The sequence below is a fragment of the Sparus aurata genome, chromosome 7, assembly GCF_900880675.1.
Source record: "Sparus aurata chromosome 7, fSpaAur1.1, whole genome shotgun sequence".
Lineage (NCBI taxonomy): Eukaryota > Metazoa > Chordata > Actinopteri > Spariformes > Sparidae > Sparus > Sparus aurata.
Genome location: NC_044193.1, coordinates 5,927,549 through 5,941,441, shown reverse-complemented (window position 1 = coordinate 5,941,441; position 13,893 = coordinate 5,927,549). Strand labels below are relative to the sequence as shown.

Sequence of the window (13,893 nt, the reverse complement as noted above, 5' to 3'; positions counted from 1 at the left end):
AACAATATATATTTTGAGTTTGACTGATCACAATGCATTCTTTTGGTCAGAGACTAACCCGAGTGGCATAGGCAGCCAGCCCCAAGTCCAAGTCAGTCCCCAAAATATTGGAGTCCACGAAGGTGACACTTTGAGGTTGTACTGCCGAGCGTCAGGATCGCCCACCCCCAAGCTCACCTGGCTGAAAAACGGAGGACAGATCCCTCCACAGGTGAGCCCTCCTGCCGTCTCAGCGTCTGAGTGATGACTTTAACGTGGATTGATTGAAACTGTATTCACATTCTGCTGTGCCGTATCCTCATCTTGCACTCCAAGGTGTGTTCGCTGCCGATGGTATTTCATCATACTGTGTCAGTTTTTACGACTGTTTCCGCATTTTGACATTTACCTTTATTTTTCCCTCCCTTCTGTTTGTCTCCTTCCCCTCCTTTGTGTTTTTTTTTTGATCCCACCCTGTTCTGACGTTTGCTCAGGCCATTCCCTCTCACGGTTTCCATCAGTTTAAAAGCAACAGTGTCGATGTGTTACAGAGACGTATTGAGGAGCTGCAGGTCTGTCCATCTGTCCACTGTCTGTCTGTCCTGTCTCGTAGTTCACATCACTTGTCCTCTACTGACCTCGTCTTCACATATTGTCGACTAAGTGCATGATCAAACGTGTCCTTGATTCACACCCTGTAAATCCCATTAATTTACCACAGCTGCTCACTAAGTCCCTTTAGAGCTGCTGCCAAACACATTAAAACCAACTTGCTGGGTCTGGTTGACTTTTCAATGTACTTGCATGCGGTACATGTTTTTATGTTGCGTTTAATTGAAGTGTTCCATAGTCTTTTTTGTCATGTGCTGTCCACATCATGCCACCCCTGACGTGTTTGGGCTCTCAGCACCCAGTTGACCCTCATCATTCCATTGAGTGTATTAACAGGACTGAGTATACAGTAGGTACTGTAGGTATTTCAGACATATTTTGCTCCGTGCCAGGCGCGGCCGGCTGCCCCCTCCCCTGCCCAGAGTGGTATTGTGTTAGTCTGGTTTCTGCACAGCCCTCCTCGGCTCGATGAGGGCTCCGGGGCCTGTTTAGTTCTGCCTCAGAGAGCCACTGCGTTGTGTCAGCCTTTCCCAGGGGGAGCCGGGCTCTGCCGTGCGACCACGCAGAAATTCTGTATGCTCTAGCAAACGGCTTGCTTTGAAAACTCGTCAATGGGTTCAGACACACATTGAGCCAGGGCCCGCCTCAGCCACTGCTCGGTTTAGCCTCCCTTACGGTTGACTGGGCCGGAGCTAAGCAGCTTTGTCCATGGATGCCCCGACACCCCCCGGATACAGTAATCCCACCCCAGACCCTCCCCTCCTGATTCCCCTCCCCTCTGAGGTGTTTCCAAACTTTATGAAAGCTCATTTTCAGCCTTGTTGGGCCCCCGACCGCCATGTGGAGTAGTGTACAAACAAAGTCCAGTTGTTGTTTCCTCACGAGCCAGAAAGTCATGAGAGGTCTTAAATACGGGTGATGAAAGTGATGTAGGGTTTTGGCTCTTACTTGATATTTGCTCTGAAGTATATCATTATTGTATTTTGACTCCCAGGGTACTGGTTAGGGATCATTCCCTGATTTTACAGCTGAGAACTGCTTGGTAATTCTCTATCCAATCAATTCAGTGTGCCACAAGCTGTCCATTCTAACTCGCCTAATTTTCTTCACCATGTTTTAAATCATCAATCATCAATCTTTATGTAGAATAAAGATGATAGCGTAGTCATTTGATTATCACTGATCATGATGTATATTAACAAATCATAACCCCATCGATCATGGTAGAGGCGTCGACACTACTTTGTACACAGTCGTAGGTACAAAGTAGAGTGTCATGGAGATCATGAATCCAAATCCATTTTGCAGAAAGACTGAACTGTAGCAATAACAACACTTGTCTTGTCCTAAAGATCTGCGCTGTAGTGCTTTTGTGTCGCTATTAGCTAGTAATGTCCTGATGATGTCATATTTGTGTTGTGTCAAGAGACGGGAGACAGGTAAGTGATGTATTTGTCTTCAGTATACTGTATGAGTTATTTGTGTTTTCATGATGCAAATATTATTAAAATCATATCTCTGCAAATGTCAGACTTTAGTGTACTTACTGTATATCATGTCAGTCATAAGGCGGTGTCACAGAGATACGTTTTTAATCTCCTCACTTGTTGGTGTGTCTCCTTCAGGCCCGCATGGATCGCACCGACATCGGCACGCTGCTCATCCCCAACATCAAGATGTCCGACGCGGGCACCTACATGTGTGTTGGTAGCAACAGCATTGGCTCAAATAGTGCTCCCATTAAAGTCACTGTGCACAAAGGTGAGAATCGGCTCAGGATTTATTTGTTAATTGGTTCAGAGGACGCAGTGTTGTGTTTGGTTTTGTTGTTTGGTTTTGTCTTTTTTTACCAAGTTTCTTGGATAATTTCTGTTCTCGGGGATGTACTGACTTTGTAACACTTATTTTGACATAGTTACATTGTCATCGTTATTATAATAATAATAGTAATGAATAAAAGAGCAGATATATATGCATATATACAGTGAATACCACTTCATAACAAACTACAAATATAGAGAATTGTGTTACTTTCCTGGACAAGCTTGGCACAATGTCAACAAAGGTCAAATCAGGTTAAACCTTCTGTTTTCTTTTAAGCTAAACAGCAAGAAATAATCAAACCAGAAAGCAAAAAAAACAAAATTCCTCTCCCATATCTTCACATGGAATGATCAGTACTTCCTGTAAGGCCACATGTGGTGCATCTGTCTTTGTTCCTGCAGCGGAACAGAGCTCTTCAGTGGTCAGCATCCAGCCGTCTATAGCTGACGTCCAGGAAGGCCAAAGTCTGGAGCTCAACTGCTTCGCCCCCGGAAATCCTCCTCCCCAAGTCACCTGGACGAGAGCCAGTGGCCGCCTCTCCTCTAACCACCAGGTAATCAAATGAAGATCCAGAAGCTAGTTCTCAGAGGCAGACTCTGCAGGATTTGTCGGTTGCTGTTTGCGAACTCATCAATCAAAAGTGCAAGACCGCTGATTGTAATGGAGTTTCTTTTTTATATCTTAAAATGCCAATGCTAACCCGAACCCTTACGTCCAAAGTCTTTCTGCAGAATCACCAAAAGAAATGTCCTAAACAAGAAGAACAGGCAGAGGGCAGGGTCCTTCAAGACGCCGCCATGAATTACGATTGAGAGGGATTGTTTTTGTACGAGTATTTTTTTAAGGAAAAATGTTAACGCAATTAAATATAACATCCTGGAGAAATATAGTTGGTTGTTGAGTCTCGACCCGAGCTGCCAACAAAGTCTCAGTGTTTGACGATATGGGGATGAGACTCAATCAACTCTCTTTCCCAGGGAACTTTCATATTTTAGCCTTTAATACCATATTCATATTATTTTTTATTGGCAATACTAGGGGTATTACTGTAGTCTTACATTACTCAATATGACTTGCCAGTAAAAATGGAGTAGTATTAGAAGGGGAATTGGATGTGGGCTGCCCTGGTAGCTCACCTGGTAGAGTGTGTACCCCAAGTGTAACAGGCTGAGTCCTTCGCATTAGTCCTGCATGAAGTCCCCTCTCTCCCCCTTTTCCCTTTGTTCTATCCAATAAAGGTACCAAAAACAACCCAGAAGATGAAGAATCAGATCACATATTGAAATGACTGAAGGATGAAAATGACTTCCGGTCTGCTGTCTGCAGGTTCTGGGCAGTCAGCTGCGTATCCTGTCCGCCTCTCCAGAGGACTCCGGGGAGTATATCTGTCGGGTGCAGGGCAACCCCGGAAACCCAGGATCTCATGTCCACCAGGCCTCTGTCTCCGTGTCTGTGACGTCATCTTCTTCGCGTAAGTTAGTCAACGCTTGTAGGTATCACACAGGCGGTGTAGTACTTTCTTTGTAGATAAATGAATAAAGATTGGTTTTTATTTCATATTTGGAACAGAGACATTTAATCTTTCTTTTCAAATTTTTCCCGCTGTACTCGGATCTGTTTGATGTCCGTCTGATTAAACTTGACAGTCATACTTTCTCACAGAGGAAATTACACTTGGCAGCGTTAGTGCGAGGCATTACATGGCAGGGTGTTGTTGTCACACTAACACTGCCTCACTTCATGAATGAACTTTCCAGCCGCGCTTTCCAGCGGAGCCCAGTGTGACCTCAGATTGAGCGATTTTCCCTCGCTACTGTCCCATGATCTCATCCTCAAGTCGCTCCTTCCTGGACTTCGGCGATGTTTGAGCTCCTTAACCGCCTGCCAGTGAAGCTCACAGCCACATTGAATAGCAATTTGTTACTTCGTGTTTCTGTGAGGAATAAGTCAGCTAAATGAAGTGAGATCGTGAACAGAAATGTCCAAATTGAGTCTGTGCGGAGCCCAAACCGCTGGTTTCTGCCCCGCAGGTCTTCAGAGTCCAATCATCGCCATTGAGCCCCACAGTGCTGCAGTGCGTGTGGGGGAGTCGGCCAGCTTCAGGTGCAGGGTGTACAGCGGAGCCCAGCCTGTCAGACTGGAGTGGAAACTGGCCAGCAACCAGCCGCTGCCAGGTAATAACCACACACACACACACACACACTGAGGAGTAAAGCTGCTTAATGAGTTCTGATTTTAATGATGTCATTATTTACAAGCAATTGCAGCTGCAATCCACCCATGAACTACTCGTCTGTTACTTCATTTATTGACTAATTTAAAAACTCTCTTTTTCTCAAGTCTGCCGTGACATGTCAGTGCTTTGGGGGTGTTCAGTAAATAAATGAAGTGTGTGTGTTGTATCCAGTCATATTTTTTCCAATCTCATTTGACCTAAACTTCCCTAATGACATTTTTCTTCCACTTCACACCAGTCATTGTGAATATGTCTTGAATTGTTCTCTACTCTTAAAGAGCTTCTCCAGTGATTCAGTTTTGCTCTTACTGAAACCTATTAGCTGAAAACAGACCGGACCATACACGCTTCCCATGATTTAGCTGAATAACATCTTCCATAATACGCCTGCCACCGTCTTTTAAAACTCACATCTCCAGTTTGAAATGCAGACTTTCTGTTGAACAAAGTCTAACGCACATGTTGAATCAACCCTCGTGGCATCATTCAGGTTATTCTTTAACTTCAGAAAGCTCCCTTCAGGGCCACAAAAGACATTATACTGCTGTTTGTCCATTCATTTCATGAATGCAATCTCTGTCCCTTTAAATTGCAGAGTTCTCAGCAGATCACATGTTTAATTTGTTCTTCTCCTCTGCAGATAACGTTAAAGTCAGCCCCGACGGCTCTGTCATAACCATCTCCACTGTTCGCTCTATGAACCACGGCGCCTACCGTTGCGTTGCCAGCAACCCGTTCGGCATCACCCACACCATCGTGTCCTTGATTGTCAAAGGTACGCCACATATATATCAGCGTGTACACATGGATCACTTCACAAACCTCTGAGTGGAGTGTTCCCTCTAGTGGCTGGTCAGATACAGAGCAATATGTGTTCTTTGTACCTGCTCCCCTCAGAGTCTCCTGTGGCCACCGTCACCCCTGCTGGACCTGTGCGTGTCAGGGTGGGTGAACCCATTAACCTGGAATGCCAGGCGTCAGGAGAGCCCCGCCCCTCAGTGTCATGGCACAGGCTGGACAGCAACCGCAAGACCATGCTGAGCAGCCCCGTGCCAATGGAGTCCAACGCGGTCATGCAGGTACTGATACATCTTATAACGCCGTCAGCGTCTGGGGAACAGTTTAAGTTATCCATTACAGGTCCAGTTTCCAGCACAGTGTTGCTATTTAAAGATTTCGAGAGTGAAGCTGATGTCTGAAATCAGCTTCGCTCTGTTTTGTTTTTTATGTCGTGTTTGATTTTTTTATGCTGAGATGTATCGATCATTTCGTATTTTGCAGATATTGGTCGCACGACCAGAAGACAGCGGTACGTACGTCTGCACGGCTCGCAACAACGAGGGCAACACTGAGACGAGGGTGGAGGTTGTGGTTGAGGGAAGTTCGCAGGTGCCCACAGTGCCCCGGGCCTCTGTTCCCGAGCCGCTGATGATCGTGGTGGAGGGACAGAATGCAATGCTGCGCTGTGACGCTCACGGTAATGATGGCCAAAAAATCGAATTAAAACAGCTGGAATTCCCTTGAAAAATGATAGATGATGCGTGTTTCCGTGGCACGTTGCCATGTATGTGAAGGCTACAGAAATGAAATATGAAAAAAAATAAATACCTGAGCATATAACTTGAATATTGTTCTCTAATTTGCCTTTGTAGGTTTCCCATCCCCGATAATCACCTGGTCCAAGCTGCGCTCTCCTCTGCCTTGGAGACACAAGGTGGTGAACAACACCCTGGTGCTGCCCAACGTGGGCCGCCAAGACTCTGGAGAATACATCTGCAGTGTCACCAACAACATGGGCACCACTGAAGTCACCGTCATGCTCGATGTAGAGAGTGAGTGCTGTGGATTTAGTGTTTGCTGCCATTTCAATGCATTCATTTTGTTTCAATCCCCCCCCTAAAAAACGATATTTTCTCCTTTCTCTAGCCCTTCCTTATGCCACCTCTGTGCCTGACGACGTGGCTGTGCGGGTCGGGGAGGTGATCAGGCTGCAGTGCCTGGCCCATGGCACCCCTCCTCTGACGTACACCTGGACCAAGCTGGATGGAAACCTGCCCCTGAGAGCTGAGGTTAGCGGAGGGGATCTTCAGATCAACCTGGCTACCGCTGAGGATGCCGGCAGCTACAAGTGTGTGGCCAGCAACAAAGTGGGCAACAGCGAAGTGGTCGCTAAAGTCACGGTCAGATGTAAGTTTGCTGAGAATCTGACAAAGTTTGACATGTTATTAATAGTGATTAGCTCGAAATGGGAACTAAAAGACAGACATGCAGCGCAAAAACGCCACCGCATGACCTAATTCCTGTCCCTATCCGTCCCTTCTGTAGCCCCCTTGGCAGTGCGCGTGTCACCCCAGGTTGAAGTTAAGGCCCAGGGCAGCGCTGTAGAGTTCACCTGCTCGGCAGCAGGCGGTATAGAAACCAAGATTGAGTGGCTGAAGGAAGGAGGAGCCCTGCCACCGAACCACCACGTCAAGGACGGTGTGCTCAGGTGACTCATACACACCACATGTTAAAAGATTTGAATATTTGAATATGTTACATTCAAAATATGTGAAGTAAAAACTGTTTTCATACGCGTAATTGAATGTTTCTCTGCAGGATTGAGAACCTTGAGCAGAGCAATGAAGGCGTTTACATCTGCAGAGCCAGCGGTGTGTACGGTCAGGCTCAGGACACCGCCAGGCTGACCATCCAAGGTCTGTTGCGTTCACCGCATATACACGAGTGTGTACACCCAGCTTCATCAAAGCCAAATGTCACATTCTACGTTATCTTATTTCCCACAGCCCTGCCGAAGGTGATGATCAACGTGCGCACCTCGGTGCAGACGGTGATGATCGGCAACTCTGTGGAGTTTGAGTGCCAAGCCGTCGGCGACCCGGAGCCCACGGTTCAGTGGAGTAAGGTCGGTGGGTCTCTTCCCGCTCATATCATGGTGAAGGGCGGCATGCTGAAGATCGAGCAGGTGACGGAGGCCGACGCAGGGCAGTACCGCTGTACGGCCACCAACGACGTAGGCTCAGTGCAGTCGCAGGTGGTCCTTAATGTCCAGTGTGAGTACACAAGAGAAAAAAAAACATCACACGTACAAAAACACGTTGACTTACCTGTTATCTGTCCATCCACCGTCATTTAAATCCTTTCTCTTTGCACAGCCCTTCCTCAAATTGCTGCGCTGCCCGAGACGAAGGAGGTGACAGTCGGGTCTGATGCAGTCCTTCCCTGCGTGGCTTCAGGATACCCTGTACCCGACATAAAGTGGTCCAAGGTAACCGAGATCTATTTCAATAAACTGTTTGTTGATGCTGATTTCATTCACGATACTGATTTCGCTTCCGTCTGCTTCTGTGTTCAGCTGGAAGGCGAGCTTGCTCCGAAGTGCGTCCAGGACGTCAACGTGCTGACGGTTCCTCGGGTCACCCACGATGATTCTGGGACATACGTCTGCACCGCCTCTAACAAACAAGGGAAAGTGGAAGCCTTCACTACGCTTCAAGTTCACGGTTAGTCTGCGGACCGAAGAGTGCAGCTAATGAATGACAGAAAACGTTTGATTCTGAACTCTACAGGTATCTAACTATGAGATTATTTGCCTTCTTCAGAGAGAGTGATGCCGTACTTTGCCCAGGAGCCGCTGTCCTACCTCACCCTGCCCACCATCAAAAATGCCTACAAAGCTTTCAGCATTAAGATCAACTTCCGACCGGATAATGTTGATGGTAAGGAAGTACAACCTCAAATTAGCTTGACTGTTAAATGATATAGTTTGTTATTTGACACTTGTTTTCTCTGTTGACTCTTAATGCTTTCTGTACTATGTTGTGTTCTATGTTTGTCATATTTTTCTTCATGTATAATCTCACTGCGTCTTCTGTCCCTCCCCTCTCTCCCTCACCTCTCCCCCTCTCACCCGCGTGGTGGGAAGGTCTCATATTGTACGCCGGTGAGTCTCAGTGCTTGAGAACCACAGGAACTCAAGAGTGAACGTTGGCAGTTCTGCTTTTTTTTTTGGCTCCATCAGACTTTCACATGTTGCATCCAGCTCAGAGCTGATGAGTATTTAGAGGCTGTGAAAGATGGTGCATGGCCTTTGTTCTCATACAGGCTTTTTCGGTCATGATCGCAAAAGCATTTTAGTGTCAGTCATCAACACTGCAGTAGCTTGATTACAAATCTACTTTTGGTTACACTTCATTTTACAACGGTGCAAATTGTTATGGTAAGCAGGTGGTAATCGGTAACGTATTTGATATTTATTTTTCCACAATATTTGTAAATAAACACCCCGAGATTTATTGGAACTGACACCGACATAATTTGATAATTTTATCTGGTATTTTTCCCAAAAGAGTTTGATAAATAACTGGTATAATTTGAAATAAATTTCCAGGAAACTCCAGGTTTGGACTTAACTTGTGTTGATCGTGCCATTTTAAGTTGTAAGTTGAAGTGAGTTGTTGCAGCTTAATGTTCAATTAGTTTGTATCAAACTTCACCAGGTCAGTAAGTTCAAGTTTGTTTTGTTTGTCACTGGCATTTTCACAAATCTTTATCACTTCAGCAGATCAGTTTAACTTTGAAACAATGTTCCTAAATTACTCTTTTTTTCATAGTTAGCCACCAAAAAGGCTAATTAACAAAAGATACAAATCACAATCAACGCTCAACTGACTGATTGTTGAGAAAGTAGGTGTTTAAAAGATGTACTTCAGTTGACTAGCTGTATATTAAGCTGCAACAACTCCCTTAAGCAGTTACGTTCAGAAGTTAAAATGGAATGATGAGCAGAAGTTAAGCAGAAGTTCTCCTGTAAATCTATTAAATAAAACCAGATATGTATTAACTGCTTGTTGAAAAAATAGCAGAATGTTGTTATTAAATACTAAAGGGTCAGTTCCAATAAATCTTGAGGTTATTATTGTGGTAATTTGGGGATTTCTTGGTAATTACTTCCTACTTGCCATGAAATTTCAAGGCCTGTAAAATAAAGTGTTACCCTACTTTTACATTCCAGTCTACTTGTTGCTAAACCAGAAAATAATGCAAAGCTACACATGTTTCTGTTGATGATTTTATAATTTCATAGATCAGTTCTGAAAGTAAAGAGAGACAGTCAAAGTTGGTGAAGGATATTTGGTGAAAATGAACAAATAATACATGTTCTTATTCTTCATATTGAATGGCAGCTTATGCTGTTTGATAAACGCTTGACTCTTTCTGTTCTAAATGTGTGATCCAAACTATTATGTGTCAAGTTTGTGTTGCACATTTATGCAATCTACTCCCCCTCTTCATCGCCCGTGATAGAGAAAAGACTTGGTAGAGGGCATGTTCCCCACTTCCCTCTGTGGCTCATGTAAAGCATGTGTTCCCAGCATGTGGAGACAGAAGAAGGAGGAGGACTTGGTAGTGACGCCCAGATGAGGCGACGCGGTTATAACCTGGCTTTGGTTGGCTGTAAACCTGCCTCACCATGGCATGCTGCTTTCCCCATCCAGCTTTCAAAGAGTTGAGCTTGTGTATCACAAAACAATGTCCATCCTAACAAGTCACTAATGAAAAATTCCAGCTGTGGGATTGGACGATTATGTCCGGGACGTTGCAAAAATAATATTTTGAGATTAAACTGAACAAATGATATTGTTCCACTAAGATCCCACCTGTTTAGATAACGTTGCTCGATTTATTGACTTATTAAGATGGATATTATCGTGGGAAATCCTCGAGGATAAAGGTTTTACTTGTACTCACTCATTTTGTTTTCGTGGTGTAGGTATGATCCTCTACAACGGCCAGAGAAGGACCACAGGAGCAGACTTCATCTCTCTGGGACTTGTGGGCGGCCGCTTGGAGTTCAGGTCGGTTTAAACTCTCTCTGCTAACTTTAAAGGGATATTCCGGTGTAAGTTTAATCCATGGTCTAAATCACTGTGAAACTGTGTTAGATTCCCTCTCGAGAGATCAAGCTAGCAGACCGCTAATTTACGGAGTTTTATCAACCTCAGAAACGACCGCACGACAACAATACACTGCAGTAAATGGATCCAAATGTAAACCGCCACCAAAAAGCCACAAATAATGCTCAGAACAGCACCAAACTTCAGCAACAGTACAAATAGAGTCTCAGCACATAGTCCGGGGCATCTAACCTGCGCTAGCTTAGCTGGATTTCTACTGAAAAGCTGACTAAATTTACCACTCTTCTGCAGCAGCTTCTTGTTGACGGGAAGTCCCGACGAGTCGATTACCGAGTGCAGTAGAGTTCCGCAGCTCATGGATGAAAATGTATGATTATGACTCCATGGAAAAGCAATCAAAGTTCATATGTGTCTTACCTGCCAGTTTATAACAGTTATTATCGAGAGCGGACAGGGAAAAGACCGGAATTGAGCATTTCTAACCGCACTCGGTAATCGTCGCGTCAGGACTTCCCCGACCCGGAAGCTGATGGAGGAGAGTTGAAATCTGTTTTTAGCTTCACAATAGAAATCCAGCTAAGCTAGCGGAGGTTAGATGCCCCGGACTATGTGCTGAGACCCTATTTGTACTGTTGCTGAAGTTTGGTGCTGTTCTGAGCATTATTTGTGGCTTTTTGGTGGCGGTTTATATTTGGATCCATTTACTGCAGTGTATTGTTGTCTTGTGGTCGTTTCTGAGGTTGATAAAACTCCGTAAATTAGTGGTCTGCTAACTTGATCTCTCGAGAGGGAGTCTAACACAGTTTCACGGTGATTTAGACCATGGATTAAACTTACACCGGAATATCCCTTTAAGAAGCGCAGCACGATAATCTCGTTTTTTAATCACCTGTGATGCTGACTCAGGTTTGACGTGGGATCCGGCATGGCCACCATACGCGACCCCAACCCCATCAAACTGGGGGAGTTCCACACGGTCGAGCTGTATCGCAACCACACCTTGGGCTACATCATCGTAGATGGAGGGGAGCCCATCAACGGCAGCTCACAGGTACTTCTGTCAATGCGAACTACTACTTTCACATGTGCATTTCAGTTTAGTTATGTCAGGAATATGTTCAACACATGTGCAATTCCTTTCCGCAGGGCAAGTTCCAGGGCCTGGATCTCAATGAGGAGCTGCATGTGGGCGGTTACCCCAACTACACAGCCCTTGCCAAAACTGCTGGCATTAAGACTGGTTTTGTTGGTAAGACATTGCTTAGTTTACGCCAAGACAGGAAGTTTAGGATGGAGAAAAAGCCTTGTACTCATTTGATATTGCTGCTCTGCAGGCTGTATCCGTCAGCTGATCATCCAAGGAGATGAAGTCATCTTCAAAGACCTCGACCGCAGCTCCACTGGCGTCACAAACTGCCCCACCTGCAAGGACCAACCGTGCCAGGTCAGTTGCATCCACCCACTTAATGCATATGTTATATTTGGCTTGTGCGTAACTTTTAATAGCCAGTTAATATTTTCCCTGTCGTTATTCAGAACGGAGGAGCTTGTGAGGACTCGGACGCCAGCTTGTATAAGTGCAGCTGCCCCAGAGGATTCACAGGCAGCAACTGCCAGCACCACTCATCCCTGCACTGCCACTCAGGTACGAGCTCCACCTGGGCACTCAGATATATCACCCTGGATGTCGCTATTTACTCAGTTACAGTACACTTATTTATTTTCATAAGTAAATAACAGGGTTTCTTCAGGCTTTCTTACATTTTTTTTTTAAAGCTGTCCACGCTTTTTTAAAAATTCTTCTAACTTTTCACTATTCAAAAACCTGTTCCCACAATGCAACAATGACGCTGAGTGACATCACTGGAGGGAATTTATCAGATTACATGCAGATTCTGCTGGAACCATAAAAGGCTTTATGCTAACTAAAGACCTGTAAACACACTTTAATGTGTAAAATGACCCTTTTAAATTCTGTGTCATGAATATGAATTGAATTCCAAAAAAAAGCCATTTCATCAAATTTTATTTATCCCTTTTTTTCATTTCTCTCATCAAAATGAATCAAGCTCCTCTGTTTGAAAGTCCACATTTGTCTAAAATCTTTAAACCTACCACGTAACTCAAAACCGTAAATTTGCATGTTGGCAGAATGTAAAGTCACCACTCTAACTCACTCTAATAACTGCATTCATACATAATTTCATCAAAAGAATAATTCCTAAATTTGGTTAAATATAATCTCAGAAATGTCTTTGATTTCTGTGTTTGATACCTAAAGACACACTGAATAATTAAATTGTAAAATGATTATTTATGTCTCTGTTTGTGACCTGAACTCCCACAGAGGCCTGCGGACCAGACGCCACTTGCATCAACCGGCCTAACGGCCTGGGCTACGACTGCCGCTGCCATCTTGGCAAATTTGGAAACAAATGCATGGATGGTAAGATGGCGAAGCTAGATAGATAGATAGAATTACTTTAATGATCCCAGACTGGGAAATTATTTTACTCTAGTCATCACAATAATTTATGGAAGATATGCAATATTTGTATCAAGATGTAATGAATTATCCTGAAGAAGAAGTTCTAGATTTTAATGCATTTTCCTCTTCACTCACTTGCTCCAGGTGAATTGGTGACCACTCCGCTGTTTGATGGTGACGAGTCGTACATAGCTTATCCTCCCCTCACAAACATCCATGACGACCTGCGTGTCGAGGTGGAGTTCAAGCCCCTGGAGAGAGACGGCCTGATGTTCTTCTGTGGAGGGAAGAAAATGAAGGTGGAGGACTTTGTGGCCATCTCCATGGTGGAGGGACATGTAGAGTTCAGATATGAACTGGGCACAGGTGAAGTATCCCAAAAAAATCCATCATGGTTTCAGAAAAAGTGTATGAATCATGTATATACAGCTATTGTGTGTTAGAAAGGCTCATATTAACACTGAGAGAGTTGCAAAAAACGTATAAATCTTAAATTTCTGTGTTTGTTTTTTTGGTTTCCAGGCCAGGCCATCCTTCGCAGTCCAGAGCCCGTCACTCTGGGCCAGTGGCACAGAGTCGTGGCTGAGCGAAACAAGAGGGCCGGCCACCTGAGGGTGGACCAGGGCCCAGTGGAGAGGAAGACGTCTCCAGGAAAAGCCCAGGGCCTCAACATCCACACCCCCATGTACCTGGGAGGCGTCCCCAACATGGAACTCCTGCCTAAGCCCGCAAACGTCAGCGAAATGTTTGAGGGATGTATCGGAGAGGTGAGCTCTCTCTCTCTCTCTCTCTCTTTGCTAAGAAACATAACAAAAGCGAATTGATATTTTCCTCTA

The 13,893-nt window shown here is 44.8% G+C and overlaps 1 protein-coding gene across 1 annotated transcript in view; it reads left to right on the top strand.

The window, feature by feature from the left end:
- The window catches only part of hspg2 (heparan sulfate proteoglycan 2), a 100,640-nt gene that overhangs the window by 78,440 nt on the left and 8,307 nt on the right, over nt 1–13,893 (top strand). The window contains exons 54-79 of the mRNA XM_030422906.1: nt 51–211; nt 474–551; nt 2,217–2,352; nt 2,817–2,968; nt 3,742–3,886; nt 4,446–4,589; nt 5,292–5,426; nt 5,549–5,730; nt 5,933–6,128; nt 6,304–6,483; nt 6,578–6,838; nt 6,977–7,139; nt 7,250–7,347; nt 7,438–7,704; nt 7,807–7,919; nt 8,007–8,154; nt 8,254–8,370; nt 8,577–8,594; nt 10,425–10,509; nt 11,476–11,620; nt 11,716–11,818; nt 11,904–12,013; nt 12,106–12,214; nt 12,917–13,015; nt 13,202–13,423; nt 13,580–13,824. Of these exons, the coding sequence (XP_030278766.1) occupies nt 51–211; nt 474–551; nt 2,217–2,352; nt 2,817–2,968; nt 3,742–3,886; nt 4,446–4,589; nt 5,292–5,426; nt 5,549–5,730; nt 5,933–6,128; nt 6,304–6,483; nt 6,578–6,838; nt 6,977–7,139; nt 7,250–7,347; nt 7,438–7,704; nt 7,807–7,919; nt 8,007–8,154; nt 8,254–8,370; nt 8,577–8,594; nt 10,425–10,509; nt 11,476–11,620; nt 11,716–11,818; nt 11,904–12,013; nt 12,106–12,214; nt 12,917–13,015; nt 13,202–13,423; nt 13,580–13,824 (3,812 nt within the window). The remainder of the gene's footprint in view (nt 1–50; nt 212–473; nt 552–2,216; nt 2,353–2,816; nt 2,969–3,741; nt 3,887–4,445; nt 4,590–5,291; nt 5,427–5,548; nt 5,731–5,932; nt 6,129–6,303; nt 6,484–6,577; nt 6,839–6,976; nt 7,140–7,249; nt 7,348–7,437; nt 7,705–7,806; nt 7,920–8,006; nt 8,155–8,253; nt 8,371–8,576; nt 8,595–10,424; nt 10,510–11,475; nt 11,621–11,715; nt 11,819–11,903; nt 12,014–12,105; nt 12,215–12,916; nt 13,016–13,201; nt 13,424–13,579; nt 13,825–13,893) is intronic.